Genomic DNA, 16,652 nt, shown 5'->3' on the forward strand with positions numbered 1-16,652 from the left:
AGCACATGCACAAGCTGAGGAGGGGCAGAGACAGGCAGAGAGAGAGTGGGACACAGAGAATCCCAAGCAGGCTCTGCACCATCCGATGCGCAGAGCCCAGTGCAGGGCTTGAACTGATGAACCGTGAGATCATGACCTGAGCTGAAATCACGAGTTGGTTGCTCAACCGACCGAGCCACCCAGACACCCCTCTTTCTATCAGATACTTTTGAGGTGGCATTTTCCACTTATTTTTAATAATCTAAATTTTAGATTATTAAATGATTGTTATTTAATAATATTTTATTTATTTAATGATTGTTTTCCATCAATCAGTTTCTTTTATTTTTTATTTTTTTTTTTTTAAGTTTTTTTATTTTGAGAGAGCAGGGGAGGGGGAGAGAAAGAGAATCCCAACGGACCTTAGTCTCGCAAATTTGTGAGACCATGACCTGAACCAAAATCGAGAGTTGGATGCTTAACCTACTGAGCCACCCAGGCACCCCTCAATCAGTTTTTTTAAATACTATGTTTGAAACTTCATTATAAGGTAAAAAATGTATAAACAGTTCTCTGAGGGGCACCTGGCTGGCTTAGTCGGTGTAAAGCATGTGACTCTTGATCTTGGGCTTAGGAGTTTGAGCCCCACATTGGGCATAGAGATTACTTCAAAATAAATAAATAAACAAACAAACAAACAAAAACCCACTTTTTGTTATATTTGTAATCTGTTAAATGGGAAAAAAATAGTACAGTTGACTCTTGAACAAGGGTTTGAACCACATGGGTCCACTTATATGCAGATTTTTTTCAATACAGTATAGTACTATAAATGTATTTTCTCTTCCTTATGATTTTCTTAGTAACATTTTCATTTCTCTAGCCTACTTCATTGTAATAATAAGTATATAATACGTATGACATACAAAATATGTGCTAATCAACTGTTTATGTAATTGGTAAGGCTTCCAGTCAATGGTAAGTTATTAGTAAAGTTTTTGGGAGTCAGAAGTTGTACTCAGATTTTTGACTCTGCAGGGGGTGGGGGATTGGTGCCCCTAGCTCGTGTTGTTCAAGGGTCAACTGCAGTTACAGAAATGATGTGTGTTCAAGGGCACCTGGGTAGCTCAGTCAGTTGGGCAGCCAACTCTTGATTTTGGCTCAGGTCATGATCTCATGGTTCGTGAGTTCAAGCCCCGCATCAAGCTCTGTGCTGACAGTGCGGAGCCTGCCTGGGATTCTTTCTCTTCCCTCTCTGCCCCTCCCCAGCTCATCCACACACGTGATCTCTCTCTCAAAATAAACATCACAAAATGAAAGAAAGTACGTGTGTTTCAATAGGTAAAATAAATCTACAGATACAGAAACTTAATAATGGGGCAGGGACAGGGGAGGGGGCTAAAAAAAAAAAAAAGAAAAGAACTTAAAACAATTTTGAAATGTGTGTTCAGTTTAATTAAACTGTTAAGTTTCTTAATGTTACTGATTTACTTAAATATTTTAATTTATCTATTAAAACATCATATAGAACGATTACAACATCCGTACAGAATTCTCTCATAAGAAGTAAGTTCTGCTTATACCATAACATGTAGTATCTTAACAAAGGCCTTTTTTTTGTTTTGCTTTTTATAGATTGATGAAGATCCTAGCCTGATTCCTGAAGCAACACAAGGAGGTACTTACAATTTTGACCCAACAGCCAACCTTCAAACAAAAGAATTTAATTTTTAAGTTCAGTTGAGTGCAGCATCTTCCCCAATTCAATACGAAGCACCACCAGATGGCTACCAAATGACAAGAAGAAGAACAACAACAAAAGGCTCCAAAACACACATGCCTCTTCGTTTTGATGCTTCTAAAAGCAAGCCATGTCTCAGTCACTTTGCAGTTGCCAAAAGTTACTATCACATGGACTGTAAATGCATATGCATGATTTCCTAAACTGTTTTAGAATTCTCCTTAACAATCTCGACTACCCTATTTTTCCCTGTTCCCTGGTGCCACACGCTGACAACTGCAGTTCCAGTTTAGAATATTCCATAGTGGTGGCATGTCAGCTGCCCACTTGATACTCCTTTGGAAAATGGTGCGCTGTGGATCAAGACACTTCGGTATGATGCATATACACGTTGGAAGACTTTAAAGAGGTGCAGTCTGATCTGAGCCTCCATCATTGTCCTCCACAAACATATTTTCATATTCTTTATGTGGAAGAATAGATTTTAAAGTACAAGCCAAATGATTTTCATTGGTGGAACTGACACACAAAAAAAGGAACTTAAAAAAAGAAACTTGGTTATTGATTAAACAGTTAAGTTTTAAAAAACTGTGCTTCATCTACCAGTAATTGATGTGTTTATTATCTGCCTCAGAAGCCAGGGTTGGAGGAAGAACTTTAGCTATGGATGGTAATGCTTTCGCCATTATACCTAATTTTTGAGAACAGCAAGCCCTATTTGACCACTCACTTCAGCCTGTGTGTTCCTGCTGTTTTGAAGTAATCAAATGCTGTGCATGGTATTTTACCTGAGCTGCAACCTGTTACGGACTTGAACTTCTGTTTAAGTTGAAAGCAAGAGTCCCTGACTACAAAGAAAAAACAAATAAAAAACAACAACGAAAAGCAAAGGTCTAATGTACCGATTGGTGATGTTTAAAAAAAAAAAAAAAAAAAAAAAAATCTTGCTTTCAGCTTTCAGGAGTTAATATTTTTTGTTTTAAATTGATAATTGGATATGGTTGATTTATATTGGGTTTAAACTGTGGAGCCTTCATGTTTACTGTAATTTAGTCTTAAAATATTTTTTACTTAGTAACCAGTGCTTTTGATAATGTGGTTGGCAACAAACCAGCAACTATTTAGAAGTGTTATACAACTTCATTCTTTGAGTATTGGGAAAGTTAATTCAGATCCTACTCTAAAAGCATATTCACATATTAAAAGATTCAGTCAAGGATCTGTGTAGAGGAATAATCTGCAGTTATTTGACATAAACCTGATTTGCAGTGATCTTGAAGCAAAATCTGGTATTACTATGTAAAGTCATTGCTTTTGGTAAATTGTCATCTGACCCAGTTATTAATGAAAGAATATGGATTTGAACATGTTTAAACTGAATGATTTGTGCTGTCACAGAAATGGTTTTGTTGCTATTGTTTACTGGGTATAATTTCCCAATGCGTTGATGTGAAGGGATAGAAAATCTAAACTAACGTAGTTATCCGATGGGGGTGTATTTACTGTGATGAAGATGAGACCGATGCCATCAGAGCTTTGTGAATCAGCTGGGGTGTTTTCACTGATAAACAACACATAGCAGGTGTGCATTCATTACAAATACATGTATCTGCCAAGGTGGAGCCACTTTAAAGAGTGAGTTTTGTCTTGTATCCAAAATGGATACAAGCGTATGTTTAAACTGCAAGATTTTTACTTGCTAGAGAATCTGTTTTAATATAGTGGTTTGGCCTCTGATTATTTATAGGTTTTATAAATTTTAGAATCAATTTCTCTTTAAGGTGGCTCAGATTTTTCAACTCTTGTGCACATAAAATTGAGTTGAAGTTCATTGTGCCTTTTTTTCTTTATCCAAATTTTGAGTTAAAGCTTCATATGGTAACTGCATCCTGTTCAGACACTGTAGTCTAAATTTTTGAAACTGTGTGGTGTTCACTAAAAGTAGGAACAACAAAGTCAAAGCCAATTAAGGTCACAAACTTCGGTGAAACCCTTAAAGTCCAAATCTTCTTGATATTGTGAATTGTACCCCTCCTGGTTTAGTTTCTTCTGGACTCTCCATCCTACTTACTGACAGTTACCTTTTAAATTTTGCACACATTGAGATTAAATCAGGCCTCTACTGTGCCGATTCCGATTTCCTCTTGTGTTTTAAGTGCAAACTAACATAAGTGAACATTAGCATCAAGTAGTGCAGACATACGTATGCATTTGCTTGATTCAATTTGTTGTGACCTTATCAGTTTGGAATTGGAATTGCACCATTTCTTAGACAAAGGAAACTAAGTATATTGCTGCACTTTTAAGTTTTCAGAACAGTGTTGAAAATCGCATTGTTTTTATTTTTTTTAAACTCAGTTAAAAAAGACTAAAACGTTCTTTCAAAAGAGGCATCTAAATGTGTTCCTAATTTTGTATATGGGCTTAGGTTTTGTAACCAATAAAAAAAAGCTGCTATCAAATCCGATAAAACATTGAAGAACTTATTTCTAAAAGTTTCTTAATTTCCTAGTTTTGTTTTCTGCGTGGTTAAATTTAAATTTGGAACTATTTTTCAAACATCAACCACAGTGGAGGCAAATCATGAATTACTCTTTCGTTGTATTTTAATATCTCTCTTCCACTCTAACAAACTAGGACAATAGCAGTGCTCGATTTAAGAGTATTTTATGACAAATAAGAAATACCTAAATCTTGATTAATTTCCAGAGCTTCCACACGGTACAGCAGGACAGGTGGCTTAAAACAACAGAAACCTATGGTTGCACGGTTTCGGAGGCCGGAAGTCGGAAATCAAGCTGCCGGGTGCGACGCGCTGTGTCTGTGGGCTCTTGGGAGGCCCCTCTTTGTCTCTTCCCGGCTTCTGGTGTCCCCGGCAGTGCTTGGCGTCCCTCGAGCCTCTGCTTTCATCATCGTCCTGTGGCATTCTCTGCGCATACCTCAGGTTCAAATACCATGACTTAGAAAGGCCTGGTGAGAAAATGGTGTGCTTGTGACTCTCATGAAACCACAACGACAAAATCACACTTTATGGCCTGTCTAATCCTTGAAAACAAGTAACTGTGGAAGATAGTAATTGAAGTAAACTGGAAAATTTTAACCTGTGAGATCAAGGTGGTGGCTCTAAGTGAAATCTTGGATTAATTAAAAGAACAAAAGAGCAACCGAACTTTTGAGTATACAAATATTTTTACTTTAGTATAATGCCACTTCAAATTATTTTTGAAAGAAGTCAGTGTACAAGTAAATAAATGTGATAGTACTTCTATGTAACCGTGCCAAGATTTCCTTCAGAACAGTTGTCCTTTTTCGGGGATTCATTATTTAATTATTGCAAGTGAAAATTCATGAACGTCAGTTGTCTTACAGTGATGGTTCTGAATTTTTGTTGACTCTAGTTGCACTGGGGGATCTTAATCTATTCGGAGAAAGGAAATATAATTTCTGTACATTAGGCTGTAAGTCTTAAGGTCTATAACCCAGCGAGTGCTCTGTGTAACCCACCACTCGTATGTCTAGAGGAACTCTTTGTATACATTTTGTACTTCGTTACATAGCTAAAAATCAGTGGTAGAATGATTCTCGAAAACGTCTGTATCGCAATAGGGGTGTATGTGTTTATCTACCTAGATGTATATAGATGGCGCTCAGTACTATACTGAAAGGAAGTGTTTGGGAAAAGGGACGTGAGAATGTAGCCTGTTCACCTCCTTAGCCTCCTTATTTGCCCATGAAACCCCTCACTCACTCACTTTGACCTAAATTAGGGTTTCTCAGACCCTGCAGTATTGACATCGTAGGTTGGCTAATGCTCTATTGGGGGCTGTCCTGTGCGTTACAGGATGTTGACTAGCATGTTTAGGCTCTACCCACTAAATACCTCTATACTACCCAGTCATGACAACCAAAAGTGCCTCCAGGAATGGCCGCATGTTCCCTGGGGGCCAAATTTGCCCAGGTGCAAACCACTGCTCTGAATTAATTTCTGTAGAAAACTTCCCCACTCAAGGGAGACAGCCTAAAGCATGCCTTTTTGTTGTATAAACAGTCCTAGACTTTGCTCAGGTGTGTCAGATGGGGAGACAAATACATGCCTTTTCTTCATTCTCCATTTTAGGAGAGATCAGAGTCAGCACTGTTACCCATCTGTAGGAACTCCTGGTAATACTAAGCCCCATCTGTTGCAAAGGACTTAGGAGAGAAATGGGAAGATGGAGGAACTACTAACCTTGAATTTATCCTGTGGCTAAAAAAACAAGGTGTGTGAAATAAGCAAATGTGTTGATTGCCCACAGTTTTCTCAACACTGCTCTGTAGCAGTGTTTTTCAGACATTTTTAGTTGAGATAGTTAAGTCCTCTAGGAAAGCTGAGGTTGGACCAGAAAATCACAGCATACATAATTCTGAAAAGCATTTCTTTGAAGCATTGTGAGAGACTGGCCCCATCAGGAAGCTTACAAGTTTATTAAAAATGATCAAAGCAGCGGAACTATCGGTGAGTCATGCTACGAAGGATGTATTCCCTGCAGGGAACTTCTACAACATCCCTCTTCCATACCCTAACAAAACTGCTATCTACCTTCTCGAGTAAATCTCTTTTCTCAAACTCTGGTGCCCAAATAAATGTGGCCTTCTGCCAGGTAATGTGTGATTGCACAGGACAAACAAGGCGTATCTTCACGGGACAGCAGTTTTACTTGATGATAAGTAGAGCAGTTTTATGGTAATACAAGCCTAAGCGTTACAGAGTAAAGGACACATTTTGCATAACATTTTAAAGATGAAATCAGATTTTTGAGGCAGGCCATTTTATGGAAACTTTCCGTCAAGAGCAGGAATCGGAGAGTTGGAGAAGCAACGATGAAACACTAAGTGAGCCTGTTCTACCCTGTCGAGTAGCATTACTTGTTTCCAACTGTTTTCTTAATACTGAGCCAAAGGCACCTCTCGTAAATGACCATCTTTATAAATAAACTTTCTGTTATTCCTAGTTAGCAGAAGAGGCAGCTCTGCTCTCAACAGTTGCCTTCCTCAACCTGAACACCCCATGCATTTCAAGCAACAGCTTACAGAGCCACTCTGGGAACTGGTTCCTGTCACATGGTGCATCCCAAAGACCCCAATAATACAGTGTGATGTGACTAGTTTGTGGGTACAGTGGAATAGGAACATTCCATTATCTGGACACTTAATTCTATTCTAAATTTTTTTGAGTTTATTTATTTTGAGAGAGAGCACAAGCAGAAGAGCAGAGAGAAGGAGAGACAGAATCCCAAGCAGGGTCCGCACCATTATCACAGAGCTGAGGCGGGGCTTGAACTCACAAACCGCAAGATCATGACCTGAGCTGAACTCAAGAGTCCGACGCTCAACTGACAGAGACACCCAGGTGCCCCTGGATACTTAATTCTATTATTGTGGAGATATTCTCTATTTTGCCAGCTTCATCATAATTAGACATCATCAAGTAACAGCCTCAGCTCCCCTTGTCATTAGCTCTCTTTGACTCAGTAGGTTGGCATTTATACTTCCAAACCTAAATATAAGAATTTGTAAGTGCTGGGGCACCTGGGTGGCTCATTCAGTTAAGTGTCCAACTCTTGATTTCAACTCAGGTCATGATCTCACAGTCGTGAGATCGAGCCCCACGTTGGGCTCTGCACTGACAGCACAGAGCCTGCTTAGGTTTCTCTCTCTCCCCCTCTGCACCCCCACCTGCTCATGCTCTTTCTCTCTCTCAAAATAAGTAAACTTTAAAAAAATGTGTAAGTGCCATATTTCCAATTTCAGCCCAGTTTTTCCTCATCAGACTGTATTTATATGTGTCCTTTCAATGTCTTCAGGCATATAGGAAGCACCATGGCGAGTTAAAGGGAGTGAAAGAAAGCAGGTATAACTAGAACAAAAATAAGGATGGGGAGCAGGATTACTAGGGGCATGGGAGAGGCTAAAGAGATAGGTAGGGGCCAGTCCCCACAGCTGATAAGTCATTATAAGAGAAATGGGAAATCACTACTCATTATCGTTATTATTACACATTATCATTACAGAGTGATGACAGAAGAATCGTGTGTAATAATCATTGCCTAGTAAGGTAAGGACAGGAAACGTACTCGGGGTTAGTGATGTGTAGAGGTCACATTAGTGAGTGTGAAGCACTGAGGCAAGAGAGGCTCAACAACTTGGTCCATGAAGTGGATGGGATCAAGAGATACTCAGCAGCTAAAATAGACAGGAGTTGGTGATGCCTTAGATCTGGAGTTTGGGGAGCAGGAAGTGTCAAGGATGATTTCTAGATTTCTGAGTTGCAATAACTGATGAGTGGAAGTTAACACAAGATAGGGAACACTCAGACATAGCGAACAGAAGGTGATGAGTTCAGTTTGGGTTATGTGGAGACATCTAAATGACTGTCAAGCAGGGCAATTGGAAATACTGGTCTGGAGCTTAGAGGAGAGAGCTAAGCTAGAGATTTGAACCCTCTGCCTGTTTGGGTGGTTATTAGTGCAGGGGGTGAGGATGAGACTGCCTGGGTCCAGCATTTGGAGGGAAAACAGGGCTCAGGGCAGTGCTGTGGAGTTAATGGGCATGTAGTGGAGGATGAGCTTGCAAAAGGAACAGAAGGTATGGATAGGGAGGTAAAAAGAAAATGCTGTGTGTTTCCTCAGAAAACGGAGGGAAAAGAGATTCTGGTGCCCACTGATGCTGTTGAGAAGTCACGTAAAGCAAGGACAGGAAATGTCCTTTGGGTTAGTGATAAGGGAGGTCACCAGTCACCTTAGAGCTGGATCACTGAGGCAATGAGGGTGGAAACTAGGAAGGACTGAGGAGTGGAGACACAGTATGGAGACATTGATCAGGTTTTTATTTTGCTCTGAAGGGGAGGTCAGGGTCACTGAAGGATGAGTGGGGAAATTGGTAGGGGAAATCCAATTGAGAAAGTTGCTGAGTATACATGAGAAGAGTGATCGTCAGTTTTCTAAGTTACAAGAGAGAATCCAAAGCATAGGTGACAGGATGGACCATACTTTCTTCTTCAGTCAGCAATTACTTAATTGAGCAGCTATTATATCCCAGACTCTGACAGGTGCCAGGGATACCTGCAGTCAACAAGCCAGACACAGTCCCTGGCCGTGTGGAGCTTATACTTGAGTGGCAAGAGACTAGCAATAAGTGTGTAAATAAATTAGATAATTTATCTGGTGTTAGCTGCTATATGAAATATTATACAAGGAATGACTAGGGGAGAAAGGTGCTCAGTGCCAGAAATCATATTTTTAAATTGTGGTAAAATACACACAACATAAAATTTACCATCTTAACCATTTTTTTGAGAAAGAGAGACAGAGTCTGAGTGGGGGAGGGGCAGAGACAGAGGGAGACTCAGAATCTGAAGCAGCCTCCAGGCTCTGAACCGTCAGCACAGAGCCCCATGCGGGGCTGGAACCCACAAACCACGAGATCGTGACCTGAGCCCAAGTCGGATGTTTGACTGACTGAGCCACCCAGGTGCCCCTACCATCTTAACCATTTTCAAGTGTACAGTTCAGCAGTGTTAAGTATATTCACGTCTTTGTGCAACCATACTCCATAACTTTTTCATCTTGCAAAACTGAACTCTAACCATTAAACAACTCCCCTTTTTCATTCTCTCCCAAGCCTCTGGCAACTTCTATTTTCTGTATCTAGGAATATGACTACTTTAGATACCAGATATAAATGACATCATAACACTAGTCCTGTTTTTGTGACTGACTTATCTCACTGAGCATAATGTCCTCTTTGAAAACAAGAATAATTTTTTTAGCATAAGTACCCTAGTGATACTTTAAGTATTTAAACATTCTTTTTTTTTTTTTTTTAATCTGAAACTCAAGTTTATCTGGTCATCTGTATTTTATCTGGCTATCCAAAAGTGAAAAGACAGGGTTGGTCAACAGGAGTTACAGTCTGTTTAAACTCTGACACCTTTCTCCAGTGCTAAGTCTCTAAGTAACAGAGGCCTAAGGAAGGGAGAGGGGAGAAGGTTAAAAGCAAACAAGATGCTAGCAAAAGCAGAGAGAAAAGGTTAATGTGATCAGGACAAAGTGGCACTTCATTAGAGGAGGGCTATAATTGCCTTCTAAGAAGTCAGCGTGCAGGGTCAGAACACAAAGGCCTCAGATGCAGTCATGGGTTCTGGCTTCTGCTATCACTGAGAGTCCTTAGACAAGTTACTTTGTATGAGGCTGTTTTCCTATTTGTTAACTAGGAAAACATTGACCTCCTAGGATTGTAGTGACGTTAGATAAGATAATGTTAAAAGAATCTAGTGTCAAGCCAATATGACCTATTGCTCTTCTGCCCCATACTTTTGCTGCTAAAGCTTCTGCACAGTGAAGGAAAAAATCAGCAAAACTAAAAGGCAACCGATGGAATGGGAGAAGATATTTGCAAATGACATATCAGATAAAGGGTTAGTATCCAAAATCTATGGAGAACTTATCAAACTCAACACCCAAATAACAAATAATCCAGTGAAGAAATGGGCAAAAGGCATGAATAGGCACTTTTCCAAAGAAGAAATCCAGATGGCCAACCAACCCATGAAAAAATGCTCAACATCACTCATCATCAGGGAAATACAAATCAAAACCACGAGATACCACCTCACACCTGTCAGAATGGCTAACATTAACAACTCAGGCAACAGCAGATGTTGGCAAAGATGCAGAGAAAGAGGATCTCTTTTGCACTGTTGGTGGGAATGCAAGCTGATGCAGCCACTCTGGAAAACAGTATGGAGGTTCCTCAAAAAATTAAAAAGACTTACCCTATGACCCAGCAATTGCACTACTAGGTATTTACCCAAGGGATACAGGTGTGCTGTTTTGAAGGGGCACATGCTCCCCAATGTTTATAGCTACTATCAACAATAGTATTTTCCAAAGTATGGAAAGAGCCCAAATGTCCATCAATGGATGAACGGATAAAGAAGATGTGGTATATATACAATGAAGTATTACTCGACAATCGAAAAGAATGAAATCTTGCCATTTGCAACTATGTGGAGGGAACTAGAGGGAACTAGAGGGTAAGTGAAATTAGAGAAAGACAAATATCATATGATTTCACTCACATGAGGACTTTAAGATACAAAACAGATGAATATAAGGGAATCAAAATTGGTGTAAAAACAGGGAGGGGACAAAACATAAGACACTTAAATACAGAGAATAAACAGGGTTTCTGGAGGGGTTGTGGGAGGGGGGAATGTGCTAAATAGGTAAGCGGCTTAAGGAATCTACTCCTGAAACCATTATTGCACCATATGCTAACTAACTAGGATGTAAATTATAAAAAATAAATAAATTACAGAAAAAAATTAAAAATCCCTTGGAAGAGAGGGAAAAAAAAGGGGTCAGAGTAAGCCACAACAGCTTTAAAAAGCCTGCTGGTGGCTGAAAATGCCCTTGGCCCTCACCTCTCCTGCAAGACTTGCAGGATCCTAATTAGACTCTTTCCTCCCTAAAATTCTCCCCAGTCTATGGGCAAAATTTCTAACATTTTGGACTTCACTTTATTGCTTAAGGTTTTGAACCTTGTGGAAAATCAAACCGCATCAGAAAATGTGGCTCTACTACCAGTCCCTTGGTGTTGGGCTGGAAACAGGTTTGGTTCTGGCAGTTGGGCGGCTTCGCGGAGCAAGATCCTCACTCTTCTGAAAAGCTCCAGGCGCAGGGAAGGGAAGCCGTTCACCCGCCCGCCCAGACCGAGCGGCCCCGCCCCTCCCCGGCGGCCCCGTTCCGCCCCTTCTCGGCATTCCACCCCCCCCCCCCCCCCTTTTCCTGGCTCTCCCGGCCGCCGCCGGAAGCATGGGCGCGGGCTGGGAGCTGGGGGCTGCGGCGGGGCGCTCGCTGCTGCTGTGCGCCGCGCTGCTGGTCGCGGGCTGCGCGCTGGGCCTGCGCCTGGGCCGCGGGCGGGCGGCGGCGGACCGCGGCGTGCTCGCCTGGCTGTGCTATGACGCCCTGGTGCACTTCGCCCTGGTAAGTGCGGACGCCGCCGCTCTCGGGACCCTCCCCTCCCCGGTAGCGGGAGTTTCCGGTAGAGGACCGGGAGACCCTTTGGCCGCCCCAAGCCCTGGGGCGGGAAGTCTGCGGAGACCCCGAAGGTGCTTGGAGGCCGCGATGCTGCACCACCTCTCGGTTCCCTAGTCCGTAGAAAGCGCGTCTTCCCAGGGGGCGCAGCCGTTCCTCTACCAAATTAAAAACAAGCGAACAAAAAATCTCTGAAAATTATTTCTGTACTGTTATGTTAGTTTGATTGTAAGCAGCCCAAAGGCCTTGGCTTTCTTGACTTGTAACCTGCACATTTGAACTGAAACTAAAGGAGAGCGAGAGAGTTTTTGAATGCTCCAAAGAGAGCAAGGAGAGACGAGGAGGCGCACTGCGCAAAGTCCGCGAGCCTGTACCAAAACAAAAAAGCCCGGTGCCCTGAAAGTAATCACCATGTTTTGGGTAATGACTGTATGCCAGGCACAGCGCTGTGTTTAATATTTCTGATCTTTACAATACCCTGTAACTTATTTATTGACCCTATTTTACAGAGGAGAAAGCAAGCCCTGGGAAGTTAGGTGACTTCACCGTGCCACCCACCTTGAGTTCTGACTTGAGTCTGGCTCCAAAGCTTGCACCCTTTGTATCACACCGGGCTTTGAGAATCGTGTCCCTCAAAATTCAAACCACTTTATAAATAGCGAGGAGGTTAGTATTTAAGGGAATTCTATTGAAATGCCCCCTTCCACTATGCACACACTTTTTTTTTAAGTTGTTTTTTTTAATAACTATGCCAAAATAGCTTTTTTGCAAATTTGACCTTGCTTAAATCTAGGCAGACCTGTGGTTGATGTGAAACCAGGGTCTATAGTATTAAGAAAGGAGAAAGCAAGATCTTTCATAATTATTTAGGTTTCTAAATGTTTATCAGTTGGATATGTGCACATACCAGATGTTACTGGAATGCGAAATTCTTTCTTTCCTAATAGTTTACAAGTGGAAATAAGAGACAGCGAATAGTTCCTTCAACTCTTTTGTTTATGGAATTGACTTTTTTTTTTAACGTTTATTTATTTTTTGAGACAGAGAGAGACACAGCATGAATGGGGGAGGGGCAGAGAGAGAGGGAAACACAGAATCGGAAGCAGGCTCCAGGCTCTGAGCCTTCAGCCCAGAGCCCGACGCCCGGCTCGAACTCGCGGACCGCGAGATCATGACCTGAGCCGAAGTCGGACGCTTAAACGACTGAGCCACCGAGGCGCCCCTGGAATTGACTTTTTAAGCTCTCTTTGGACACAGGGTCTCCCAAAGAACAGGGGCAGCAAAACAGGTGGCTAGGCCCGCTTAAAGAAAATGTATTATAACATATTTTAGACGTACAAAAATGTATAATAATACTAAGACATATACCCATATGTCCATCACCTAGTTTAGTAAAATCAAGTCTGCCTTTCAAGCGCAGCCTTTTACAGGTAACACCAGGTACATCTCCATTTGTGGCAACTTGAGGTATATGACCCGATGCATGGAGTCGTTTCTCTGGTTTCCTCCCACTCTCTGTCCTGAAGGAAATGTCCCTCCCACAGCTCTTATTATACCTGTCCCAACTGCAGAAGAGTCCACTGTATGAATGCACCGTACCTTAGTTTTTTAAAAAGTGCATATTTCCCCCCCCATATTAGAATGACCAATGACATAAAACCACTGTGGGCTATTTTATTGATATTTTATGTCTGTGAAATTGGGATGTATCTTTTTTTTTTTAATGTTTATTTATTTTTGAGGGAGAGACAGAGTGAGCAGGGGAGGAGCAGAGAAAGAGGGAGACATAGAATTGGAAGCAGGCTCCAGGCTTTGAGCTGTCAGCATGGAACCTGACATGGGGCTCGAACTCATGAACTGTGAGATCATGACCTGAGCTGAAGTCGGACGCTTAACCAACTGAGCCACCCAGGTGCCCCAAAATTGGGATGTATCTTATAATTCATGATGAAATACGATAATTGAACCAGTTCATATTAATGGGTATGTTTCTATTTTGCAATTTACACACAGTTCTTTGACTAGCATCTGTGTATACTTACCTTAGGGATCGGTGAGGGGGGCACTTGGATTAAGGTTGAGGCCTGCAGAAAGACACATGCCCGTATTCTCTTTGGTAGGGAGTTTGCTGCACGAATACCGAGAAATGTGGCAGAGGCTAGGATTGGAAAATAGAGCCTCACGGAGAACTGAAACTACAACTCACTTATTCATTCACACTGGAACCTGAGCTGCCTCTTCTTACCCCTTTAACTTTCTCAGAGGGGAGGAAATGTTTGGATTTGTTGGACACCATCAAATGCAGAGCTCCCGGTTCAACAGTGTTTCAAGCTAAGCATTCCCAGAGGGCACTTCAGCTCCCCGATGTCCAACTGGACTGTGGTCACCAGGGGCTGCCGCACTGGTCTTCAGTTCAGTTGGTTATGGCCAGGCTGATTTCCCACCAGTGCACCTGGAAGGGGCCATGGCAACATACATAAAGAAATCGGTGGTCTGGCTCACTGTTTCTCAGAGTTGGCCATGGGCGTGTTGTGCACTGGTGCCTCCTGGTTTTTCCCCCTCATCTGCAATCTAAGTATAGCATTCTAGGCATGGCCAGGGCGCGAAGGAAGGATATGTATGCCTGTGTTTTGGGAAACACATCCTGATTGACTAGAACACAGGGTCTACCTGGGAAAGAAGTAAATTATCCTGATTGATTCCCCCATGTGCCACAGGGCAACACAGTGAGGAGGGCCCGTTTGGACCTGCCCATGCAATGGGTGCATTACCGGTGAGGAACTGCACACTTAGGCTCCCATCTCATATGGAGTTGCTGGTGACCTGCTCCTACTTCTCTGCGGAGAGTGTTTATCTTTACTCAGAATGTAAACAGATCTCTGGGGAGGAAAGGCAGGGTCTTTATCTTTACCACCCTGGAACATCTTGGGAGGGAGAGGTCTCTCCAGGCTTTACTACCTTGGAGTGTCTCCTTATGTAAATATTCTTAAATTGGTGTAAATGCCTGTGCTCAGGGACCTCAGTCAGTGCAGGAATACGAGATATACATGGCGAATGCTCTCCCAGTGCAGGGCATGCTGGATTGCAAAGGATAGTTGAGGAGCAAGAAGATCAGCTAAAAGCAATTGCAGTATTTTAGGAGATGAAAGAGGGCTGAGCTAAGGTGGTATTGGAAGTTAAAATGGGGAGGAGAGATAAATACGAGAGACCTTCCAGGGGAGAATGTTATAGGTCACAGTGACCACTTATACATCAGGGAAGGAGATGATGTTGGAGTTTAGAATCTGGCTAACACGGATAATGTTGACAAGGTTAACGAAGACAGGAAGATCAGATATTAGAACTATGAATCTGGGGTTCTGGTGTGTAGTTGAGGAGAAATGGTCAGAAGGCAGTTGAAAACCCAAGGCAAGCTGGTGAGATGGATTCAGGGCAGAATGGAGAGAGTTGGACCTTTTTACTGCGTTGGAGGAGACAGCAGGAAGCTCTGGGGGTGAGTGATTTCTGAGGAGAGAATAGAAAGGTGCAAACGCTGAGGAATGAGAGCAGAATCTTTAAGTGTCTAAAAATGTATATATATTGAACGAGTAGGAAGGGGAGACAGTGGACCGGACCAGTGGACCAGACCAAGAACCAGGATAGTGCTGGGCCCTGGGACCCAAGGGAAGGAATTTCAACATCACTGTTAATTGTTGTAGCACAATTAAAAAAAAAAAAAAATGGTGAGGGCTGAGCCAGAGCCTCTGGGTCCAGTGATTAAGAAGCTATTGGTAGGGGGCACCTGGGTGGCTCAGTCAGTTAAGGGACTGACTCTCGGTTTCAGCATGGTCTCATGGTTCTTGAGTTCGGGTCCCACATTGGGCTCTGTGCTGTTAACGCAGAGCCTGCTTGGGATCCTCTCTCTCCCTCTCTCTCTCTGCCCTTCCCCAGCGCGCTCTCTCTCTCTCTCTCTCTCAAAATAAATAAACTTGAAGAAGAAGAAACCATTTGTAGGGGCATCTGGCTGGCTCAGTGGTGGAGCCTTTGACTTTTTGATTTTAGGTCATGAGTTCAAGTCCTGCATTGGGTATAAAGTTTACTTAAAAAAAAAAGTCATTGGTAAAAGTGGTATTGTTTGAGAAGCTAAAGACAAGGGCTTAGCAGGTGGGGTAGCAAAGACGTGGCGGCAGCCTATGAAGACCTCCAAGAGATTTGGTGGGAGGAGGAGGTGGGGGGTGTAGGCAGGGAACTCAAGAGACATCGAGGGACCAGGCAGGAATCTTGGGTTCTGTCTGAGAGGGGAAGGTCTGGGAGCATCTGTGAGCAAGAACACGGTCGAAGGAAGAGTGAAGGGGCAGAGAAGTGGGCTGTGTAGCACATGCTGTCTGGTGCGGTGCCTGCCTGCGTGAATTAACGCACAGCAGAGCTGAACCTGCCTCAGTCTACCACATGTCCTCACAACAAACCCGTCTGACTAGTTCCTCCCACACTTCTGTCACTGAGAGCCTGACCGAGGCTTGTCCATCAGGGTGAGGGGCAGTTGTCACGGAAAACCCTGGCTTCAGTTGTCTCCGTTCATTCTACCTTAACCCCCATGAGTCGTTCTTTTTTTTTAATTTTTTTTTCAACGTTTTTTATTTATTTTTGGGACAGAGAGAGACAGAGCATGAACAGGGGAGGGGCAGAGAGAGAGGGAGACACAGGAATCGGAAACAGGCTCCAGGCTCCGAGCCATCAGCCCAGAGCCTGACGCGGGGCTCGAACTCACGGACCGCGAGATCGTGACCTGGCTGAAGTCGGACGCTTAACCGACTGCGCCACCCAGGCGCCCCCATGAGTCGTTCTTTAACAAGTCCTGAGTCCCAGTGGCTGCTCAA

At 42.8% G+C, this 16,652-nt stretch overlaps 2 protein-coding genes and 1 long non-coding RNA gene across 3 annotated transcripts in view; 2 read left to right on the forward strand and 1 right to left on the reverse strand.

The window, feature by feature from the left end:
* KPNA3 (karyopherin subunit alpha 3) overlaps positions 1 to 4,187 on the forward strand; it is a 100,299-nt gene extending 96,112 nt beyond the window's left edge. The window contains exon 17 of the mRNA XM_043578359.1: positions 1,615 to 4,187. Within this exon, the coding sequence (XP_043434294.1) occupies positions 1,615 to 1,713 (99 nt within the window). The 3' untranslated portion in view covers positions 1,714 to 4,187. The remainder of the gene's footprint in view (positions 1 to 1,614) is intronic.
* Positions 4,188 to 4,308: 121 nt separating this feature from the next.
* On the reverse strand, positions 4,309 to 11,482 carry LOC122481989. The gene is made up of 2 exons (XR_006296974.1): positions 11,344 to 11,482; positions 4,309 to 4,690 (listed from the first exon to the last, which is right to left on the reverse strand). It is a non-coding gene; the product is annotated as an uncharacterized LOC122481989 (long non-coding RNA).
* Positions 11,483 to 11,513: 31 nt separating this feature from the next.
* EBPL (EBP like) overlaps positions 11,514 to 16,652 on the forward strand; it is a 33,557-nt gene continuing 28,418 nt past the window's right edge. Inside the window, exon 1 of the mRNA XM_043578383.1 lies at positions 11,514 to 11,745. Within this exon, the coding sequence (XP_043434318.1) occupies positions 11,575 to 11,745 (171 nt within the window). The 5' untranslated portion in view covers positions 11,514 to 11,574. The remainder of the gene's footprint in view (positions 11,746 to 16,652) is intronic.

The sequence above is a fragment of the Prionailurus bengalensis genome, chromosome A1 (genome assembly GCF_016509475.1).
Source record: "Prionailurus bengalensis isolate Pbe53 chromosome A1, Fcat_Pben_1.1_paternal_pri, whole genome shotgun sequence".
Classification (NCBI taxonomy): domain Eukaryota; kingdom Metazoa; phylum Chordata; class Mammalia; order Carnivora; family Felidae; genus Prionailurus; species Prionailurus bengalensis.